At 42.7% G+C, this 21,958-nt stretch overlaps 1 protein-coding gene across 2 annotated transcripts in view; it reads right to left on the minus strand.

The window, feature by feature from the left end:
- Positions 1–1,085: 1,085 nt before the first annotated feature.
- Positions 1,086–21,958, minus strand: part of SLC29A3 (solute carrier family 29 member 3) — a 31,535-nt gene continuing 10,662 nt past the window's right edge. Inside the window, exons 3-7 of one of the 2 annotated variants that reach the window (XM_045025316.1) lie at positions 14,501–14,583; positions 9,117–9,343; positions 7,193–7,355; positions 4,195–5,791; positions 1,086–1,569 (exon numbers count right to left, since the gene is read on the minus strand). In XM_045025316.1, the coding sequence (XP_044881251.1) occupies positions 5,113–5,791; positions 7,193–7,355; positions 9,117–9,343; positions 14,501–14,583 (1,152 nt within the window). In that variant the 3' untranslated portion in view covers positions 1,086–1,569; positions 4,195–5,112. The remainder of the gene's footprint in view (positions 1,570–4,194; positions 5,792–7,192; positions 7,356–9,116; positions 9,344–14,500; positions 14,584–21,958) is intronic. The other variant, XM_045025317.1, reaches the window with a different exon arrangement.

Consider the following 21,958-nt stretch of genomic DNA (forward strand, 5'->3'; position numbering starts at 1 on the left):
TGTATACAGAAAGAATTACATCCCAGTTGTTTTGCAGCAGCATCACAGCACATGCTCAAATTGTCATTGCCTTAAATCTTCTGTGGTGTTGTATTCTGACCAGGATTCTTCCATTTTATATTTATGTCTGATTCTGTCTCCTACACTGAACCTCTATTGATTTCCCCTCTTCCCTCATTTATCTAACTCCCTTAGATTAATAACACAAATAAAGGTAAGAGAACTCCCTCGTTTGCATCACCTTTAAGTTCAGTAAGCAGTCTCTCTGCATCTTCCTCCAGGTCATATGAACGTATTGCATTATAACGGCTCCAAAACTCTTTTTAAGCCTACCTCACTACCCTTCCCATAATTACTCTGAGCCTCCAACAATGTTTTTATCTGAGATGCAGTCTGGTCTAATAATCAGATGAGGATTGACAGAGTCAGAAGTTGTGGATTCCATTACTACTTATTGTTCTTTTGCTCCATCAGACATTGCCTTCAAATTCTGTGAGCAGAGTTTTGATCGCAACAGCCAGGCAAATGATGTCAGTTGCACTACCCATTAATTGCTGGCATAGAATCAGAGGCCAGGTTTAAGCTTCTTATTTTTTCCCCTCCATCTCTCTGTGATATATTGTTGGTGTAATTCTTAACATGTCTGTAAGGTTAACCATGATTGTAGAACCTCTCTATCTTAGAGATCCTTCTATAAAAAGGTGCTATGGAAATGGGAGGTATAAAGGCATTAAAATAAACACATGGTAGGGGAGGATAAATTGAGAGTGGATACAGGAGAATCACTGTAAGAGAATGCCAAGACTTTACAGAGGTCAACAGTCACATTTCAAAATCTCTTAGGACAAAACAATCACAATACTTGGGTTCAAATCAGAGTTCAGTATACATTTGGGCTGTGTGTATGTATATAAGCCCTCGTTCTTGGCTTCTCAACCTCTGGTTCAGTAAAGATATCACCAAATGCGTCTTAAGCATCTGAAATAAATTTTAGCATTAGGAAGAGCGCCTTGTTACGGTCACGGAGTTACCGGGCCGATGCTCTGGAACTGCTCTCTAAGATCCAGTCAGGACTCTGGCGAAGCATGCCACTGTTGCCAGGGCAAGAAGTCTGGGGTTCCTGGGGAAACCAAAGGGCCCTGCACCCCAACTCCGCAGTCAGACATGACTTTCAGCCAGCATTGTAAAATGGAAGGTTTATTAGTTGACAGGTACACAGCATAGAACAGAACTTGTTAGCACAGAAATCAGTGAGTTTTAGCAAAGTCCATCTTAGGGGATCCCTGAGCCAGACAGCCTGGACTCCCCCTCTTCCAGTTCCCCACAGCAGACTGCCATGGACTCTGTTGCCTGGCCTCCAACACGCCCGTTGCTCCTCCTCCGCTCTTTGTCCTGCTTCCTGGACGAAATGTCATCTGGTTGCATCCCTTTCCTGGTTCTCAGGTGCGAAAGGCATCGACCATCACCTACGTGCAGGCAGCTGGGCAGCCTCACCTGCCTCGAGGGCTTCTGCAGAAGTCACACACTCAAATTCCCACCACCTATGCACTGGTGCAGTACAAAGGGAAACTGAGATACACACAGTATTAGTACAGGACAGTAAGACTCACATGCCACATAACAAGAAAAAAAAAAAACAACAACAACATTTAGTCCCACCCAGAGCTATCAACAGGCAATATTTTAATTATGGCTTTACATTTGCAGACACAAGAGATTGTACTTAGGCATCTACCTGATTTGCAGTTGCAATCAGCTAATTAGAAGTGCTAATGCCATTGTTTGTGTCTGTACAACTGACTGAAGGTATAAAACTGGATGTTGGGTTTAAGCCTCTTTTTAAAATATCTTACCCCGAATGGAGGTTATATACATATATATCCCAACAGAGTTCTATTCCAGGCTCAGTTTTTTTCTGCAAAGAGAATGAAAATTATCCGATACTGCATAGGGCTTATGTGATATAGGCAAAAATGTTAGTGGGAAATAGTTATGACCACAAATGTCACCTTTATCTGTTGAAGTGAATTTGAGTTCGGCTCTCCAGTGATGAGAGACTAGTGCACTACACAACACAAAGGCTCCTAAATCTTCACAACATTGCAGAGGTGACAGGCACCAGTACAAACCAAGTCCTATTTTGGTTTAAAACAATATTACACACACACCTGCGCCTTGGGCTTCTGCAGAATGGCTGTCAGTGGTAGAGGTGCATTTAAACTGTACCACCTGGTCATTTAGCTACCTTTTAGAATCTAAACAAAAATGGAATCTAACATGTATCAGCCTTGGCCAGGCTGTATTATATTTCCACACAATGAAGGCCAAAGGATTAGTTCCTAGTGAAATGACAGTATTCATTTAAGTTTTTTAAAGCCTATGCCATGCAAAGTCACATTCTGCAAAGCTTCTCCTTCTGCATCACATGCCCTGTAAATTTTCCACTCATGTCTGGATTTTATGTTTTAAAACTACCTATAAAGCTGAACTGTATGTGTGTTACCAATGATCCCAGACTAAATACTGAAAAAACACTTAGTTCAGTCTCAATAACTGCTGTCAATCATGGTAGGTTATATGCTAGCCATGTATTATTCTCTATATAAAGTAATGAAAGTCAGCAGTGGGTAGACACTTTGTGAAACTCTCAGCTATCAAAACTGAACTTCAATTTTTAAAACCTTATCATCTACTGTTATTGCCCACACAGACCACAAAAAAGGAAGAGACTCCAGAACACAGGGCACTGGCTTCAGCAATTAGGCCAGATTACTTTCCAATTAATATTCTGTCAAGTGTTAAATAGTAAAAAACTAAATATATCTTTCAAGTTTTACTTCTTAACTATCCATACCAAAGCCTGAAAACCTTTAAATAACCATCACAGAAATGGCACCGCATTAGCAGCAGCATGGCATGCAGCCATGCCACCCGGACAAAAATCTTATGACTTACCAGCACTAACTCTAGGCGAGTTATAACTCCCAAGACTATTCATCCCATAGCATCTCTACCATGAGAACTAGTTGTGGTGGCACTTTTTTGACACATGACTGCCGGCACATTAGGAACTCAAAGGAGAGACTAAAATCTAAAAAGGTTACCAGCTGAGGGTGAATTTGAAACAGTTATCTAGAAGCAAAAGGCTTGATATTCCTCTTTCAATTCTTTGAGATATCAAATCCCGGGATGGGAAACATTTTCCATGGTTATTTTCCCCAGAGACATTCAATTGTAATGACAAATTACAAAATTAGGTGGCTAGTCAATCTCCTTTTACAGCATATATCCATCCAATTTTAGAGTAAAAATATAATCAGAACTGCATTTAGTTTAGTTTATGCTTCATCTAAATTTCATAGATAAATTTAAAAAGCCATCCCATTTGGAGACAATCTTTTTGCTTTATAACATCTCCTTATTCTGATAACAGTATAGGCCAAATTTATCTAATGCCAGATCACCAGTGTAATCTTTCCCTTCGCTCACAGCCAGTCCATTTGAATTAACTGGGGTCTCAATGTTTTTCATACAGTGAATTTAGTAAACATAATAAATCTTTTTTTTTTAATAAAATTTCCTCCTCTCAACACACACTGTAGAACTTTTTAAAATATCAGCAAAATTTATTATCACTGGATCCTTTTCAGTTTAAGATTTAATTGGTCACCATTTGGTAGGTTTTGGGGGAAAAAACAAAACAGTGTCCATTCACTTGAATTTGTGAAAGTTGCCACAACATGAACCAGTTCAAAGATTTAGGTAAAAAGAGCAGCACAGGAAGTTTTTTTTTAAAAAAACAACAATTAAGCCGCTAATCATTCTACTGTGCCAGTCACAGAAAAGGGATGTTGTCAAGTCTAGTAAAGCACAAAGTATTACCCAACTCTCCAATAGTATCTGCAGTTAAGAGTGAGGAGATCTAGGACATCCCCCTTTCAGCGCTTTGCCCAGTCTAATTTGGAATGACGCAGGCACTGGTGTTTCCACTCCATCCCTAAGGAAACTATTCTACAGTCTGACAGATCTCATTATTAGGAAGTTATGCCCAATATTCAGAGTTTTTCCTTGTCTTAGAATAAGTGTATACAATCCAAGTATTGTACTTTGCTGTGGTTTCTCCCAAGAATAATACTTCACTGCTCTGTTCCACATCATACACATACAAACAGCATTAAAAAGTTATACACTTACCCAATGTCAGCTGTAATAAGCAATCCTAAATAACAAAGCAGTGTTTATGTACATCATATGTGGGAAGTATTCCACAGGGAAACAGATTTAATTTTCAAGGTCCCACAGCATTAATTCAGTAATAAAACAATTACAAATCCTCCAAGAGTGTCCTTTTAAATTGTCCAGCAGAAAATAGTGGGGCTTACTGAAGCATCTGAAAATGTTAGGTCTTGCAATGTTAGGTCCAGCAGATGTATGAAAGAAGGCAGAATTGTGGGTGGAAGGAAAAGAGCAACATTTGGTGCGCATCCACCTGACCTAATGAGTTGTTCCTGGAGATGAAGCTTTCACACCATCACGATTGGCATTCTGGACTAACCCCCTTTGGCACAGCCTGTGGGAATTTCCCCACAAACCGGGGGGGGTGGGTGGGGGGAGCTTGTTTATTTGTTCGGGTTCTTTTACAAAACTCATTATTAGTTCACTTCTACCATTAGCAGTAACTTGAACCAGTTTAGTCAGCCTTCATGCTTGGGAAGCCAGGAAATAGTTAATATAAGACCAAAGCGATAACAGACATAGTGACAGCAAGGAATAGGGTACATCTTAAGCTCCTTTTTGAGCCTAGAGAATCTCTGCAGATGCTTTGTTTCTCCCCATACTAGCTAGGCACTCCTTTTATGAGCTTCTTAAAAGGAGCATTTCACCTGACTTTCAGGTTCAGCAACTAACCCTGCTGCTTTCCCTCAACTTTCCTGCCCACCTGCTTTTCATGATGATTTCCGAGTCCCACTACACCTGATCAGGATCAGAGGTTCAGGAATGTAACTTCACAGATTTCCTGAGGAAAGGAGCTGGTTCTTCAGCCAACTGCTGGTGGCCTCAATCTGGTGCTGCCCAAGATGATGGTAACACCCTCACCCTCCCACCTCTCTTCTATATTAGATGGACCAAAAGAATTGAGCAGGCAGATCCCAACGCCAACCCTAATGTCAGGTAAAATGTCATCACCACCCCTGTTGCCTCTGCCAACTCTCTTGGCAAGATCTTGGGGCCATAGATGATAGCTAAGGTACCCAGGTAACCATTGCTGAGTCCTAAGAGTGCAATGAAGACAGCCGGGTAGACATCTTTGTTGAAGATTACCATTTTGATATGGATCCGAGGCTGATAGTTACATAACATGAATAGGGGTAGTGACAAAGTCCTCAGGAGGACCAGAGCAGGGAGCAGTTTGCTCTTTGGGCCAGGGGCCTGGATCCAGGCGGTGATTTGCCGTCCACACCAGTCAGCAAAATTGTACAAAAGGAAACTGGTGAAGGGGATGAAGTACTTATTGGTCCATAAGCTCCCCGAGTCCTTGTTGACAGATTCTATGCTGGAGGAGATGGAAGGAAATATGATGATAGAGATGAAGAAGACATAGAAGACACAGAAGCCCAGGACAGCAGTCTTCATCAGGATAGGACGTAAGGGTGGGATATTTTGGACACTGGTCCCTTTGGCTGGAAATGAGCTGTTGGTAATGCCTTGTGATTCATCTGCTCCCTCTAAATAACTGCTAGGCAATACACCAGCTGGGTGTGTGCTACCCTTGTGGCTTCTCATGTAGTACCTGAAAGGAGAGAGGAAGGAAAACTATCAACAACCCAATGAAATCAAGATGGACAGCTGCAATGAGAACAGAAGTTGGCTGTGCAGTAAAATCTGCTGGGACTCAACAAATAAGGAATTCAGTATTTAGATTATATAGCTTGTACTGCCCACCTCACCAGAAACTGATCCCCTTCCCAGCCCAAAATCCAGAGAGAAACGGAAGACAGAAATTCAGCACAAGCTGTGGCAATCCCCACAGTTTCTGTCAGTGGATTCTATTTTAATAAAGGGCTACACACACAGACTACTTCAATGAGCTCAGGATTTAATAGATACATAAGATCACATTCCTCTTCCTTGCCAAGATCCCACTCCCTACACAATATGGACCCATGTCAATCATATCATGGGGGAGTGTACAAAATACTTCAGTTTCCTGTGCTCTTCACTGTACAATAAAAGAAGGCTGCGAACAAAACAAAAACAGTATCTCCTGCTCCCACATGAACCTACCTACATCATCACAAATGCACTCTAACTAGTGTTTCCTATAGAATTTACTCAAATCCCATGGATTATCCAACTCTCTCCTCCCAACCTGAATGTGTCATAACTAAACAAGAAATGCCTCTGATGCACAGAGATGCCCAGCTATTCACAGGACGCTCAGACATTTCAAAACCAACCAGGCTTGGAGAATCCAGAAGTTTAGGAGTCTAAAATACTGGTATGTCCCACTGGTTACTGCATGAACCAGGGGACTGGTTCGGCTATCATCTGTATGTTTCAGGGGTTAATCTGAATAAGAGTCATCTTAACTACTTCTGATTAAGCAATTCTAGATCTGCTTATGTGGTTTCAGTCATCCCCCTCCCCCTCTTCCCCACAAAAGGTAGCTTTTCAGAAACTCAAGACAAGCTGCAAATCCTCCAGTTTCTGTCTGCGGTTTCTGTCAAATCAGGAAGATCATAAGAAAGAGACCCAGCAAAGGAACTGAACACAAGCAGCAGGACAGCAAAGCACAGGGTGTGTTGCATGGTCCTCCGAGCAGGGTATGAGAGAAGGGGGATTCTTGCAACAATCAGACAAGCATATGAGCAAACAACATAAAAGGCGAGACTGCCGAATGGCAGGAGGCAGGAGAAATGGGCATCACATAAGACTATGATTTTCCTGACCTTTTACGCCACACAATGAAAGAGAAAGTAGGTCCCCAGATACCCCATTTGCACTGCTGTTCTTACTGCTGGCTTTTCACACCTCAACATACTACAATTATGTACTTTGTAGCTCTTATTAAGGAGAAAAATACCTCTCTATCTGCACCTGAGACATATTCACCACATCCAAAGTCTATATCAGGTGAACTGTGCTTAGGATATCTGCATAGTCAATGGCCTGGTGGCTTGACAGGCTTTACCTGGAGTATTCCAACTTGGGAAGAATCAGGTATACCACAATGCAGACAATGATGAAGACATCTGCTGTCAGGAAGTAGGCCAAGGCGCTGTCTGTAACATCAGCAGCTGCTGCCAGGTCCACCACCGATGCCACAGCACTGACTGTGCCCCCCATGGCCTGACCTACATGGGGAGAAAAAGCAAAAATTCAGTGTCAAAGAAGCATCTAATAATGCCCATCTTATACTGGATCAGCCAGGCCCAGACACTTGGGTAGACAGCAGCTTCAAATTCGAAATAGAGGGTAGGTATTAGAGAAGTGAGGGTAAGAGGCTTGCACCTAGGAATTTCAGAAATGATTTTTAACTGAAATGTATAGGGCAAACTTCAGTGCTCTTGGAACAGAGCCACTGGTAGTATTGGCCAGAGCCATACACAGAGCTGGCAAGTGCTGTGCAAGTGCTCGCACACAGCTTACCCAATGCGCCTCAGTCCTAACCTATGAACACGGCTTGAATTTCAGCGCCAGGTCTCTTGACACAAGGCAGCCAATCGCTGCAAGCTGTATGGTAGTTTTGGGATGTAGAAAAAAAACCCCAAATATTTGGCTAGCTGGAAACCGCTAAACTCATCTCGTCTGAACCAAGCCTCATTGTAGTCTAGGCCTCCAGAGGTGACAAGCCAGTGCATTAACATGTTGGATCATCTAGTTACCCCAGATACGAGGCTTCAAAGCCAGCAGCCTCAAAAGGGAAAGCCTATCTGCATATTTGGTATTGCCTATACTTCTATGTTGGTCTCAAATCAGTTATTTATTGGATCACAACCCCTGCTCTGTACTAGTTGTGTAGTGAAATGGGAGCCCCGCTTTCCATCCATCCTTCTCCCCCTCTAGCAAGGGTACACAAATACATCGTGGGGGCCAGGTGGGTCTGGTGTGCTGGGCTGTAACATGGATTTCCTATGCCTAGTTTCAGAGGGCAGAGTGTTAGTTACCGGATCAGAAACCCACGCTTGATTTTCTAAAATTGGGAGTTTGATAGTCTCTCTCTTTTACCTCCCAAAATGCAAATCAAGTTGTCAATACCACGTACACATTTTTTACAACAGGAACAGCCACATCTGAGACAAGCTAATTTCCCTCACCGGGAAAAAAAAAAATCATTAAAACATTCCTGCCTTGGCCCAAGGAAGTATTTCTGAAGTCACTGTCTTGATTTCTTCCCCCTCATCTCTCTCTTAACATTCTAAATGCACTGCAGGGTAGGTATCAACAACAGCCAAACCTCCAGGGACCTCATCACTCATGGCTCTCAGCGTGTCCCTCATCAGTTATGGAAATGAGCATAAATGTGGAATATAAAAAGAGAGACAATGCGAAGTTTAAGATTTCCGGAGATATAAACAAACGTGGAACTAAAGAATGTTCTTCCCCCTATAGAAAAATCAACTCTGTGGTCCTTTGTCTCACATTGTTTAGGGGAAATTCACCTACAGAATATGGATACCAAGGATCTAGTATTCTCCTTGTCTCTTCTGAGAGAACAAATACTGTTTTATACAGTGAAGTATGGCAGTCTACAAAACATTTACAGAAACTAGAGAGTCAGCTCACATGACTGGCTGCTTTTCTTCCTTGGGAACTTCCCTTTATCTCAGTCTACAGATTTTTTTTTTTTAAATAAAGGAAAGGTCATGTTACTTCAGCAAACATGCAGACCTCATTATCACATCTAAATGCAAGATGCAGCAAAACCTCCACCAAGATGGAGCATGTGCTACAGAACCAAAAGCATGGGTCACAAAACTAAAACCCATGATTCTAAGCAGTTTCTAAGCTCTCTTGTCAGTCTGTTTCTCAGTGAGTGGGTAGTTTTCCATTGAAAAAGTTGATCATTTACTTACTGCCACCGATTCCATTTTGAATATCAGAGAGAGATTAACCTGAAATCAACGCCTGAGAATTCTTCATGGGAAAACAGCTTGTCAGGCCAAAGATGCTGCTGGAGAAGATGGTTGAGGCACTGCTGACTATAACCACGCAAACTATGGTTATGACAAAAAAACGCCGTGTCCATGTGGATGTGTCCATTTTCACCAGCACAGTGATCACCACGAAGACAGCCAGCATGACAGCCAAGGAGGACAGAATGCGGATGCTGGCAGATACCCTAGAGAAGAAATGCAGTGGTTTGGATTTTTTTTTTTAAATGACACTCCCCCCCCCCACCATCTATTTTAGTCACAAAAATCTATTATTATTCATTACTTCTATTACGGTAGTGCCTAGATGCCCCAGCTGAGATCAGGGTCCCACTGTGCTAGGCACTGTATACACACATAGTAAGAGACAGTTTCTAAGGCGCTCACAATCTAAACACGCAGACTATGGGGAAGGGGAGTGGAAACAGAGCTGGGAGAGGTGAAGTGATTTGCCCCAAGTTAGCAAACTGGCAGAAGAACCCAGGTCTCCTGGCTCCCAGTATAGTGCTCTATGCACTGGACCATACTGCCTCTTCTTACATGTGACTCATCTTCAAATGCCTACAGGCTGGCACAATCTACTCTATTCTACATATTTCATTTTTAAAAACTCTAGTCACTGAAAAGTTTCCAGACAAATACAATAATGGCTATCATTTTGTAACTTGGCATTTCTGTATCCTTTTCCATCCAAAAGTTTCAAAGTACTCTACAAACTAAGTAATTTTCACAACCTAGGTAAGGCCCTTTGCTTTAAAGGTAGCCAAGAAGTGCCATGTGCTAGTAGTACTGACTGCTGTCAAAATGCAGTGTACAAGTGTGTAGCTGTCACCCTGTCCCACTTTTTAGAGCACGCACTCAAGATGCCGCACCACAACATGGGATCTTACAATGGAGTTGTTTTGGAAGCACAAACGACAGCCTAGAAATGCATACTCTGGCTAAGGCAGGCTGCTGATGTGCCAGCCAACTGGGAGATAATACAAGAGCACAAAGGAAGCCAGGTGGCTAGAGAAATGAAGCCAGCGTAGAAGTTGCTATGAACTAATTCCTCTGGGGTGGGAAGGACCAAGAAAAAGGGGGGAAATAAAAAGTAATTATTTTAAAGTGTTTTGATATCAAGTTGATGACTTCCACATCTTCCATCAGTGCCTATTCAACTCAATAAGTCTATAAACCCAACCAAGCTGTAAATATCCATTTCTAGCAGAAACAGGAGATATTCCCCTCAGAAGAGCAACACGCAGCAGCAACAAAGTCTGCTTGGGGAATACTGCAGGCTGGGTGAAAGCAATCACGTGCTTGTCACTACAAGATAATTAGTTGCCTGAACAGGAAGGTTACTTATTATAGACACACAAGACTTTATCAGCTTACCTTCAGGGCAGAGGAGGGATGAAGGAAAAAGGAAAGCTAAGCTAGCAATCAAGATCTAGAGATGAAGTGTTGAAATACATTCCTTTCATCCTCAGATACAAGGTCTCCTGTACTAAACCGTATTCTCCTAGGCAGGTCTCCCAGGGACCACAATATGGTGCATTATGCCTCATAGTTACCCAAACTACAAATACTGTAGTCTGACTGGCCCAGTTTTAGTAGGATGAAGGACTCCTGACAAATATGCCTTGTGTGCATGGAACACCTTTTTGAAAAGCAATTAAAACACAAATAATTATATCTGGTCAAACAGGAGCACTAATATGAATACAAGTGTCTTCACGCACCCACAAAGGAGTCAGCACTACCTGGTTTTGTTGTTCTCTCCCAAATGATGTACAAGAAAAAAAACTTTCATGATCTCATATGTGTTGGTATCCACAGACAGTGCCGCGACTTTAAAACAGCAATAATGGTTAGCTCTCAAAGATGCTGTTATACTGAAGGTGGAGCATATGCTAGCCATACATGCTGCATAATATTTGAACCACAGGGAACCGATTTGCTTAGAATTCTTCATAATGTTAATCTGCCTCATGAGTATTTATGATGTTGAAAATTTAACATAATAAAACACTTATTGATTATAGATGCACCAGTCAGAAGAATCTGTGATATGCAGGAGATAGATGCTACATTTAAATGTAATGCATTAAATACATAATAGTTTAGTGAAATGGATACATTAGCAGTCTGAATGATATGCAAGAAAAACAAGAGCTATTTTCTGAAGTTATCCTTTGCTTTCTTTCCCTTTCCCCTGTTTGCATGCAACATGCAAAGACAGGTAACAACTGAGCACCTATTTTAGGAATTTATCACGTGGCTAATAATTACTATGGTATTAATGGTGAACATTAAAGTACCTACTCACTATGAAGTATATACTGTACACACCACATACTTACCTCCTGCCATTGTGCACTGATATGGCTCATCTTCAGACTAATTTCCATTCTTTCTTCAGTGATTAGAACTCACAGAATAAGGCAGATAAAAGGGACTGGCACACAGGCAAACACCGTAGGTACAGAAAATAGAACTGTAGTTGCCAGTCAACAGGGAATCAAGACAAGTACAGCGCTATAGTTCCCTCTAAAAGATTTTCTCCTAGTGGGTGGGGAAACCTTTCCCCTGTGTCTCAGTTTCTCTAGGCGGGGGTAAACTGGTCAATGGGAACAAGGCAGAGCTTCCTGCAGCAGGGAAAGCTATCCAGAGGTGGGTCTGAATGCAGCACAGAAGTGAGGATAGCAATCCCACAACCCCCCTACAACTGTTTTGCAACCTCCTCATACCTTCTTTCGGTCAAGACCCCCATGGTTACAACACTGTGAAATTTCATCTGTAAACATCTGCAAATGTGAAATTGACTAATTTTCAAATCCTGCGGCTGTGAAATTGACCAGAATGGACTATGAATTTGGTAGTGTCCTGGTTATAAACTATAGTAGCATTCAGAACACAGATTTAGTAAAAACTAAGTGCACAAAAGAACCAGGGTTCTGAGTCAGGCCATGTGGCGGTAAGAAGGATTGGAGAGGCATCAACCCACACAGTCTATTATACCATCGGGTGCGAGCACAAGGGGATGCACGACACATGTGCGGATCAATGGGCACTGCTAAGAAAACCTTCTGGCTCCGGTGCATGGTGTGCATGCGCACCCCACATTTGGAATACTGTAGTAGGGTGGTCACCCCGCTTCTGCCTGAAGGTGAGGTGAGGCGAGTGACCGGCCTGCAGAGGGCGCTCTGGGCTGGAAAGAGCTAATTCCCGAGATGACCAGCAGGAGATGCCACGCTGGTGAATCGGCACCCCACCACACGTGGTGGAGAATGTGGGCACGCAGTCCGCCCCGATACAAAGGGCAGGGGAGGGACTGTGGGACTATTGCCCAGATCTGAGAGTGGAGAACGTGAAGGTGGTGAAGATGGACTGGTACTGGAGAGCCTGGGTGGCCCGGCTCGCCGAGCAGCAAGCGGGACTGATTCAGCTGCTGCGGGGGAGGGCACATAGATCTCATCGGGGGCCAGGCACTTGGGGCTGGAGGCTGGTGCCGGCCTAAAGATTGTTTCACCTGTGGGTGACTGGGACACTACCAACAGGAGTGCCCCTACCGGGGACCCCACCTGGACAAGGAAGAAACTGAGGGAGCACCCCCTGTCAGGGCAACAGGGGGGCCCCAAACATGTTGGGCCTGTAAAGAGCCCGGGCACACAAGGAGGGAGTGCCCCTCAGGGGACTTGCCGGGCCCAGGCTAGCCCTGAGGGAAGGGTTAAGCCTGAAACAGACAGTGGGAAGGCTGTGGCCAAGGGAAGGCACAAGAGGTGCTTCCAGTGCCACAATGAGGGCCATATAAAAAGGCACTGCCCCCTAAGAGAAAGGGGGAGCGCTGACAAAGGGGCCCAGTCTGAGCCTGACCAGACTGGAGGGACAGGGAAGGCTGGAGGCCCAAACGAGGAACTGTCAGGGGCAGAGAGGCCCCAGACAAACCAGGGAACCCAGACAGGATCCAGGAGGGCTACGGTGGGATCTCAAACAGAGAGGGGAACCTACGTGGGAGCTGAGCGGGCTACAGTGGGGACCCAGACTGTTATAGAGGGAAGCAGGTGGCTCCACATAGTGGAGAGCCTGCAGCAGGAGAGGGATTCCCTGCGAGCCCAGTTGTGAGGGGCACTGGGGCAACAGGGACCCCCCACCCCACGCATTCTTAAGGGGGGAGTGTAGCAGGGTGGTCACCCCGCTTCTGCCTGAAGGGGATAAAGCAGCCCTGGAGAAGGCTGCAGCAGGGAAAGCTAGGCTGATTGGGGAAACAGCCACAGCTGGAGTCACACTCCAATCAGGTCACAACTGGCCCTATAAAAGGGCTGTGAGCCATGAGCTCAAAAAGGACAGTCTCTCTAGCTTCTGAGAGAGAAGGACCTGGCTGCTTGGGAGCCGAGACGGGTACCTGTGGTGGAGCAGTGCTGGGGAAAGGCAGAGGGAGCTGGGGAGCTCCAGCCTGACAAAACCCCAGGCTGCAGGCCTTGGTGAAGGCCTATGAAAGGGTACTGGGGCTGCAGAGGGGCAGCCCAGAGATAGGCAAAGGCAGCAGGTCCTAACCCCCCCTTACCCATGAGTGGTTTACAGACTGCAGTCCACCCCAGTGAGCGGGGGCTAGATGATGACTGGCAGTAGCCACTGAGGCAAGGTGGGGATAGAGGGTTGGGGGTTCCCCTGGGAGGGGAGACCCAGAGACAGTGGGTTGCTGCTGGGGGCAGAACCCTGAAGTAGAGAGGTACCGGGATCCGGGAGGGACACGGGGACCAGTGGCGGGCAAGCCACTGGCCTGCAGAGGGCTCCCTGGGCTGGAAAGAGCTAATTTTCAAGACGACCAGCAGGAGGTGCCACGCCGGTAAATCGTCACCCCGCCACAAATACATATAGGGACCATCATTCGAAGAAGAATCACTGATTCCAGGGACCTGTACTACGTTATAAACTACAGTAGCATTCAGAACACAGATTTCAAAGGGAAATGTAACAAGGAACTTAATACTGTATTTGACCTTTTTCTACAGTGGGCTGTTATTTCTCTGAAAAACTATTATCACACAAGAGAACATATACATGAGTTTGCGCACAGAACTGTTTCTGTGCCTGGTCTAATACCTAAGAGGTGTCTTGAGTGGGCTTTGCTGTGGAGACAGAACAGCAGAGTGAGTCTCTTTCATAAGCAGTTTAGCTAACATTTTTTTCTGGTTAAATGTAGTTCCCCCTTAGATGTTTCAGCTTGACTTCAAGCCCACTGCTGTGCTAGCACTAAAGAGTAGAGAAAAGGGTGGAGTGATTGGACTGCAGAGGGAGCAGGCAAGCCTGGAAATGGTGGTGCTTAATGCATCCTGGACTGGAGATGTAACTGCACTTACCTGTTGACTAGCACAAAGTTTCCAATCAGGCAGAGCACCGAAGGCACAGTTGAGGCAATGGAAATGTAACTTTCAAAGTAGTCCTGCAAAAAGCAACAAAGGCATTTAAAACCAAAATCAGAAACAAATCTAGCTACGCAGTACCTCAGAAACCTCCTCTACAAGTAGCAGTGAGCAAATCAAGAACACCAAGACAAAGCTCTCAGCTGCCATACCATCATGTCTGTGGGCCTACAGACTGAGCTGCAATTTACCAAACTTATTTCTAATGCACTTGTCTTAATCTTCCAGCTAGTTACTGTGTTAGCTACCATAAATAGTATGAGCTACTAAAATATTTACTGCATTAATATCTGTCAAGGTTGATTCCCCACTCTGGCACGTCGAGTGCAGAAGGTGGGGGCCCGCAAGGATTCAAAAAATTAATTATGGCCACTCCAGGCTTGTATTAAACTTCCAAGGATACAGCTTCTCTCTGACCTTGGATGGGTAGATGCTGCCACCACCCAAATGCAAACCCCTTGGAACCCAGGAAGGCACATTTGGGAATTCCTTCCTGTGGGGTACCCTCAAGCCCTTTTTTTCTCTCTCTCACTCACTCACTCACACACCTACCTCTTCCAGGGAAGAGCTAAGAAAAGAAAAGAAAGAAAATTAGCTGATGATCCCAGCTAATTAAACAGCATACGCATAAACCTCTTAGGACACAAAAATCCAATCCTGTTCTTAAAAAAGGTAAATTTTATTAAAAACAAAAAGAAAGAAAATATATCTGGAACTTGGGCTTTTGCTAGATTTTAAAAGAACAATTCCAAAAATTAAGCATCCAAAATAGCTTTCTTGAGGGTTCAGCTTAAAGTTTACAAGCAAACAAAAGCATCTGGTGTTAGCACAGAGGAGTCCACTAGCCATAAGAAATAAACCTAATCGTGCCTTTCTAAACATTTCTGATCTGCTTACATATTTGGGTTGTTAAAAGTAGGTCTAGATATGATCTGATTATCTGGCTTAAAGCTTCTCATAGCATAACTGCTCCCTGTTCCCCTCTTTCCCTGAGAACAGACAGACAGACAAAGGGAAGTTTTTTCCCAATTTTAAAAAGTCCTAGCCCTCCCATTGGCTCTTTTGGTCAGGTGCCCACTCCTTTCCTTTTACCTGTGGGCTTGTTAACCCTTTACAGGTAAAGTAAGTAGAGAAAAACCACCAAGAGGGACTCCATAGCCAACTGGCTGGCTGGGTGTCCACAAAAGAGAGCTCTCTCTCCTCTCATTTATCACACTATCCCCCTGGAATGTATGTAGTATGGTGATTTGTTCAACCCTGGCAGAGTAGAGTAAGTATGTGCATCTGGGGAAGTGAAACAGCAGGTCAGGTCCCCCTAATCTAACAAGGGTTTAATCAATGGCTGAAACAGCACAAGCGACTAAATAAATCCATATTCTTTAAGACAGTGGCTGATTCCAGAATGGCTCAACTGATCACTGACCTCTAGTATATTAACCAGGCTAGACTCTGCATTCCAAGCCCTGGTAGGCCAAGCAGTGGCTGTTGTGGTGTGTTCCCCCACCCCAACTTTGTCACTATATCCTGCCGAAGAAAGTTCACTCCGAACATAGCTGTCCTCTCTATTACTTACAATATGGCATGACATTTAACCACCAAATACATTTCTCTCTCCATCACAGCACATGCTCCAAAGCATTTTATAGATTAGATGGTGAAGACAGACTGGAAACTTTCTTTTACATGGTCTCATAACTCAAGAGCAAGGGGCCATTTAATGAAACTGAAAGGTGGCAAATTCAAAACTGAAAAAATAAAATACTTGTTTATATAACATACATACACAGTGACGCTGTGGAACTCATTGCCACACAATGCTACTAAGGCCAAGAGTTTAGTAGGATTCAGAAAAAGATTAAAGAACAGGAGTACTTGTGGCACCTTAAAGACTAACAAATTTATTTTAGCATGAGCTTTCGTGAGCTGCAGCTCACTTCTTCGGATGCATAGAATGGAACACACAGACAGGAGATATTTATAAATATTTGGTCACAGTCACTATGACCACAGTCACTATGACCACAGTCACTTATTTATATTTATATAAATATATAAATAAGTATAAATATTTATAAATATCTCCTGTCTGTGTGTTCCATTCTATGCATCCGAAGAAGTGAGCTGCAGCTCACGAAAGCTCATGCTAAAATAAATTTGTTAGTCTTTAAGGTGCCACAAGTACTCCTGTTCTTTTTGCTGATACAGACTAACACGGCTGCTACTCAGAAAAAGATTAGACGTTTATGTGACTAACAATAATATCCAGCATAAAAAACAAACAAACATTGTGGAAGAGCTATAACCCCTCAAACTTCAGGGCTTAAGCCAACCTCTAACTACAGAGGGTTAGGAGGAAACTAAAGGTTTTCCTGGGCAATGAATTAGTTGGGAACCATTAAAACATGGGGTCAAGTATCAGAGGGGTAGCTGTGTTAGTCTGGATCTGTAAAAAGTGACGAAAGAGTCCTGTGGCACCTTATAGACTAACAGACGTATTGGAGCATAAGCAACAAGTGCGTCTGACAAAGTGGGTATTCACCCACGAAAGCTTATGCTCCAATACTTCTGTTAGTCTATAAGGTGCCACAGGACTAAAACATGTTGATTTGCAAATAAATATAGCCTTTACACCTCATGTGGTGGGGTTTTTTTTTGCTATATACCATAGCTATACACATTTACTTAAAAAAATATAGCACTTAACATACATTTATTCAGATACTTAATTTTTACATTTTTATCACGTTAGAAAATGGTGAATGATGCACTTCTTAGTGACTGTGACAAATCACAGTAAAAAAGTAGTCACCTAATCTCTATTTGGATAGAAATTTAAATTCAATTAAACTGCACAAAAATAGTATTTTAATTGTTTTACTAGTTCAATAAAACTACCTTACATGTGGTGGATACATCAGAAAAAAAGTTTATCAGAAAGTTTACTAAAACATGCTGTGCATTTAAAACTAACTGATTTATTAAACAAAGAAAGTATTGTCTGTAGTTAGCAAAGCGAACTGATTGTTTCTGGTTACCATGTCCTCCAAGATTTTAAAACGAGTAGATCTCATCCTTTCACACCTAGTTTTTAATTCATAGATTGGAAGAGGAAAACAAGCTTTCCTGCTTTTTCAATATCCAATTGGTTTCTTAACCTAAAAAGAATTAGTCACTGCACTGAACTAGTTGTATATACTGAAATGAAGAAATCATCCTCTCTGCACTTATAGAAGAGGCTATTGCTGTCCAAAGCTGGTTTAGCACTTCAACAAACTCTGGTTCCAGGTGCTTAGCCAGTGACTTCCACCATTTCAGTGTTGTGATTTTCTTTAAAACTTGATAGCAAATATAACACCGCTTAATATTATTTTTTTGTTTTTAATATTAATGATTTTAATAGATCATAGGCTTAACATAGGTTTTCATCACTTCAAATAGGTTTGTTTAAAAAAATCTGTATTTAATTTAAATTAAAAATCTGTATTTTTTTAAATTATTGATTTTATCCAACCCTGGACAATAAGTACTTTCCTCCCACCCCAATTCCCCTACACTACAAAGCTATGATGGAGCAATTTACAGAGCTGTTGTTATATGCTGGGCTGCCAGAGGTCACTTTGTGTTTCAGGCCAGCCTTGTCTATAGTCTAGTATGTTTCCACATCCATGAGAATTAGCAGCTATTAATCTGGGATTGTATTATTTGCCAGAGAGCGACAGACGGGCAAGGACAAGGTGGCTAGGAAAGAAAATGAAGCTTTTAATTGGAGACCTTTGAACTTCCACTGCAAGAATTCAAGGCAGAACGAAGAGTATGTGGAAACAGACACAAGACCCCAATTAATTTCAACTTTCCATTCCTTCTCCCCCTTCTCCTAATAGCAGTGGATGCCTTTTATTAGGATTCCTTCATTTTTTAAAACCTTGGCTGTTTAAGAAGAGTCTTCACCCAAAACTACGGTGTGTCACAGATGTACCCCTTTGGTTCCATCCCCAGAAGAATGTTGGTTGCCATCTAGCAAAAGATTGTCTCCTTCAACAGCACTGCACCTATTCACATTGGCCTCCACGGAGAGCACATATGCCCAACTCAGAACTAATCTGATATCTATCTCAGATACATATGTGGCCCCCATTACCATAGTAGCATAGCACCTCACCATCTTTAACGTATTTATCCTCACAACATCTCTGTGAGTAGGAAAGTGCTATTAGCCCCATTTTATAGATGGGGAACTGAGGCAGAGAGAGACTAAGTGGGTATCCTTAATCCTAGACTAACCATTGTCCTACCTTCCTTCCCTTCACGAACACTGATGTAAATGAGGGAATAAATAGGGAACACTGATGCAAATGAGGCCTTTTGTCTGGAGCTCATGACTGGTAGCCACAATCTGCAGAGTTTCTAATACTCTGATGTTTATTTTCTCTTTGGCCTTGGGCAAATCCTTTAACCACTTTGCCTCAGTTTCCCCACCTATCAAATGGGAATGACGACGCTTACTTGACTCACGGGTGTGTTGGAAGATTTGTTTATATGGAAGTACTATACAAAAGCATCATTGTTAATTAACTAAACTGAAAGTTTGCAATGATTAATCAAACCTATTTCTTCCCTCTTCATCCACAGTTATTTGGGCCCTGCAGAAAACATACCCTGTAATACTAAGCATCTGCAGCTAGAAAGAAGGCATGTAGAGCACACCACACACACACACACACACACACACACATGCACTCTATGTGAAAGGGCCAAAGACTCGGACTCAAATGTACCTTTACTGTATTTGCCCATGTATCATCTACGACCTGGTCTACACTACACAGAGGCAGCCTGGACTCTCGGCTCCCCACATTCCCCCTCTTAGGTCAGTGGAAGCGCTCTTAGTGAGGACGCTCACCACCAACCGAAGGAGGTTATTGTGAACACGAACCACTGCAGTAATTACTGTGGTGGCTGTAAATCAACCTAATATAGGTTGACTTAGGTTTGTGGTGCAGACATGCCCTGAATAACTTGGCTGACATTCAGGTCAATATTTGCAAGTCTGACATACAGAGGTCACACCAGGCAACAATATCAATGAGAAGAGACACAGAAAGTAATGACTACAATGAAGGCAATGATTTTTGTGCCAACATCACAGATCAGTATTTGTATTTCGAATTCATTTTATGTGTTGTTATGCTGTTAAAACACTCATTACTTTCCCCCTTTTTTAGGGTGCAGAATTATTGTTTTATTTTGATAGCTTTGCCATCTCAGCTAATAGAAAGGCTTATGTATAGGTCATCATGTGGAGAAGTATATACAGGAAGTGGAAATGGTTATATAATTCTTTGTTACCAATGTACAGAGATGGTGCCATATTGTGGCCAAGAATTAGAAGGTACTTGGCATATTTTCCCTTTATCTGAAATGTTCCTTATTTCTGAGACTTTGAACCATAGTCTTTTACTCAATTTATGTGCATGCTCATTTACTTTCTCCCATAAAGAGTTTTACTGTAAGCAGCAAAGAATCTAATAATCACTGCTTACGATTTCACACAGAGAGTGAGACACAAATACATGAATCTACTACAGCTGTAGTATGAATGAACAGACTCCAAACACAAAGATGTGGGAAATGGGATGTGGTACAGGAGAGTACAATTATAAGAAAAATGTAAATTTAACTGTTAAAATTTAGCCTTGTCTGTGGATTTTTTTTAAAGGGATGCTGTCACCATAACTATCACTCTCATATTCAGCTTTGTGAAAACAAGGCTTTATTAAACTTTTGACCAGTAGAAATGTTTCCACATTTTAGAAAATCCAATTAAAGTAGTTGGATTTCAATACTGTAGGGAAGTGCTCATCTGTTTTACACACACGGTAAAATTTTCTAAGTGATTTAGGACCTTAAGTACCATTGATTTAGATGTTTTTTAACTTTACTCCACAGCACCAAGGGCCAGATCCTGCTGTTCAAGGCCCTAAAAACCTGATAGTAAAAGAAATTTGATTGCTAGCATCTATGCCAAAAAAGTGTATAAAGCAGAGTACAAACACTACCAAGTACTGTGCATTGAATTCTTCAAATTCTTTCACTTTGAATAATCTAAGAGGTTATTAACATAATTGCTGACTGTGTTAATTTAAAACATAATATATTATAGCATCACAGATGCTAGAGATAGAAATAGATCTACAGCATTACATCATTACATGCTCCAAGGACAAGGATGGCACCTCACAGAACATTTGCTAGTACCCTGACCAGCCTAGTATTAAATATCTTCAGGGACGGATCTTCCACGACTTTCCATAGAAGACTATTTCCCAGACTATTACATTTTGCTGTTTGGAGATTACCATCTTCTATGCCCCAGAATTCAGCCTAATATTTTCCTTTTCTAAATGTCATAATTGCTTCTACTCATAACCCCTTAGTCCCTCTTAAATAAGCCTTCCCCCAGCATTGGTGTTTATATTCTTCACGTATCTGTAGATTTATATTCTGTCCCTCCACCCCTGCCCAGCTTCCTAGTTCAGCTACACTGTATACATTTCATTCTTACTGTTTCCTGGTTTTTCTACATCAGAGTCCAATACAATATTCCAGTATTCCAGTGTCACCAGAACAGGGGGGCGGGGGGGGGAGGCTGTCACCTCTCCATTCTGTGATGCAATGACTACGCATGCAGCACAAAACAAGCTTTTTCCTCTTCAAAGCAAAATGAGAATGCCAAGCAGCCAGCTGGGCTGATTTCAATCACATTTATAAAAAGGGGGGGGGGGGACTTTTCTCCAATCTCCTATACAGTTCACATCAACCCAGAAGGAACTCAATCACGAGCATTCTAAAATCTATGAGAACTGAGGTTTATAATGGAGAGGATGACCAATATTAATTACAGCATCTTCCAACACAATACTGCGATCTCTGCATATGCGGGATGTTATTCAAACAGCATACTGGGTACTTTAAAACAAAACAAAACCACGAAAGTAGCAAATTAGTCACTAGCTTCAGCAGACTCTGCTCTGTGCTGCCAAAATGCTTCTGCAAAGTAGTTTTTATTCAGCTACAACCTAAACTCGGCAGCAGAGGCAGCTGGCTCCTGCTGAGCTAGAAAAGCAATTCAGGCCCAGGGTGGCGGCTCAAGGCACTAGAGCGTTACCTGGATTACAGGGGCATGAAATTAGCAGCAGCAAGCAGGTTGGAGCCAAGAAGAGTTTGCAGTTGTAAACTCATCTTTTGATAGCAGAGTTGTACTTCTGATGACTCTGCAGGGGTAGCACACTACTCCTACCCCAAAAGCCTGGGTAGTATCAGCTCCAAAGCCGGCAACACTGGAAAACCCTGTAGCAAGGGAGTCAACACCATGCCACTTGCCTGACAGGAGGATTC

Source organism: Mauremys mutica, chromosome 7 (assembly GCF_020497125.1).
Source record: "Mauremys mutica isolate MM-2020 ecotype Southern chromosome 7, ASM2049712v1, whole genome shotgun sequence".
In the NCBI taxonomy this organism is placed as follows: domain Eukaryota; kingdom Metazoa; phylum Chordata; order Testudines; family Geoemydidae; genus Mauremys; species Mauremys mutica.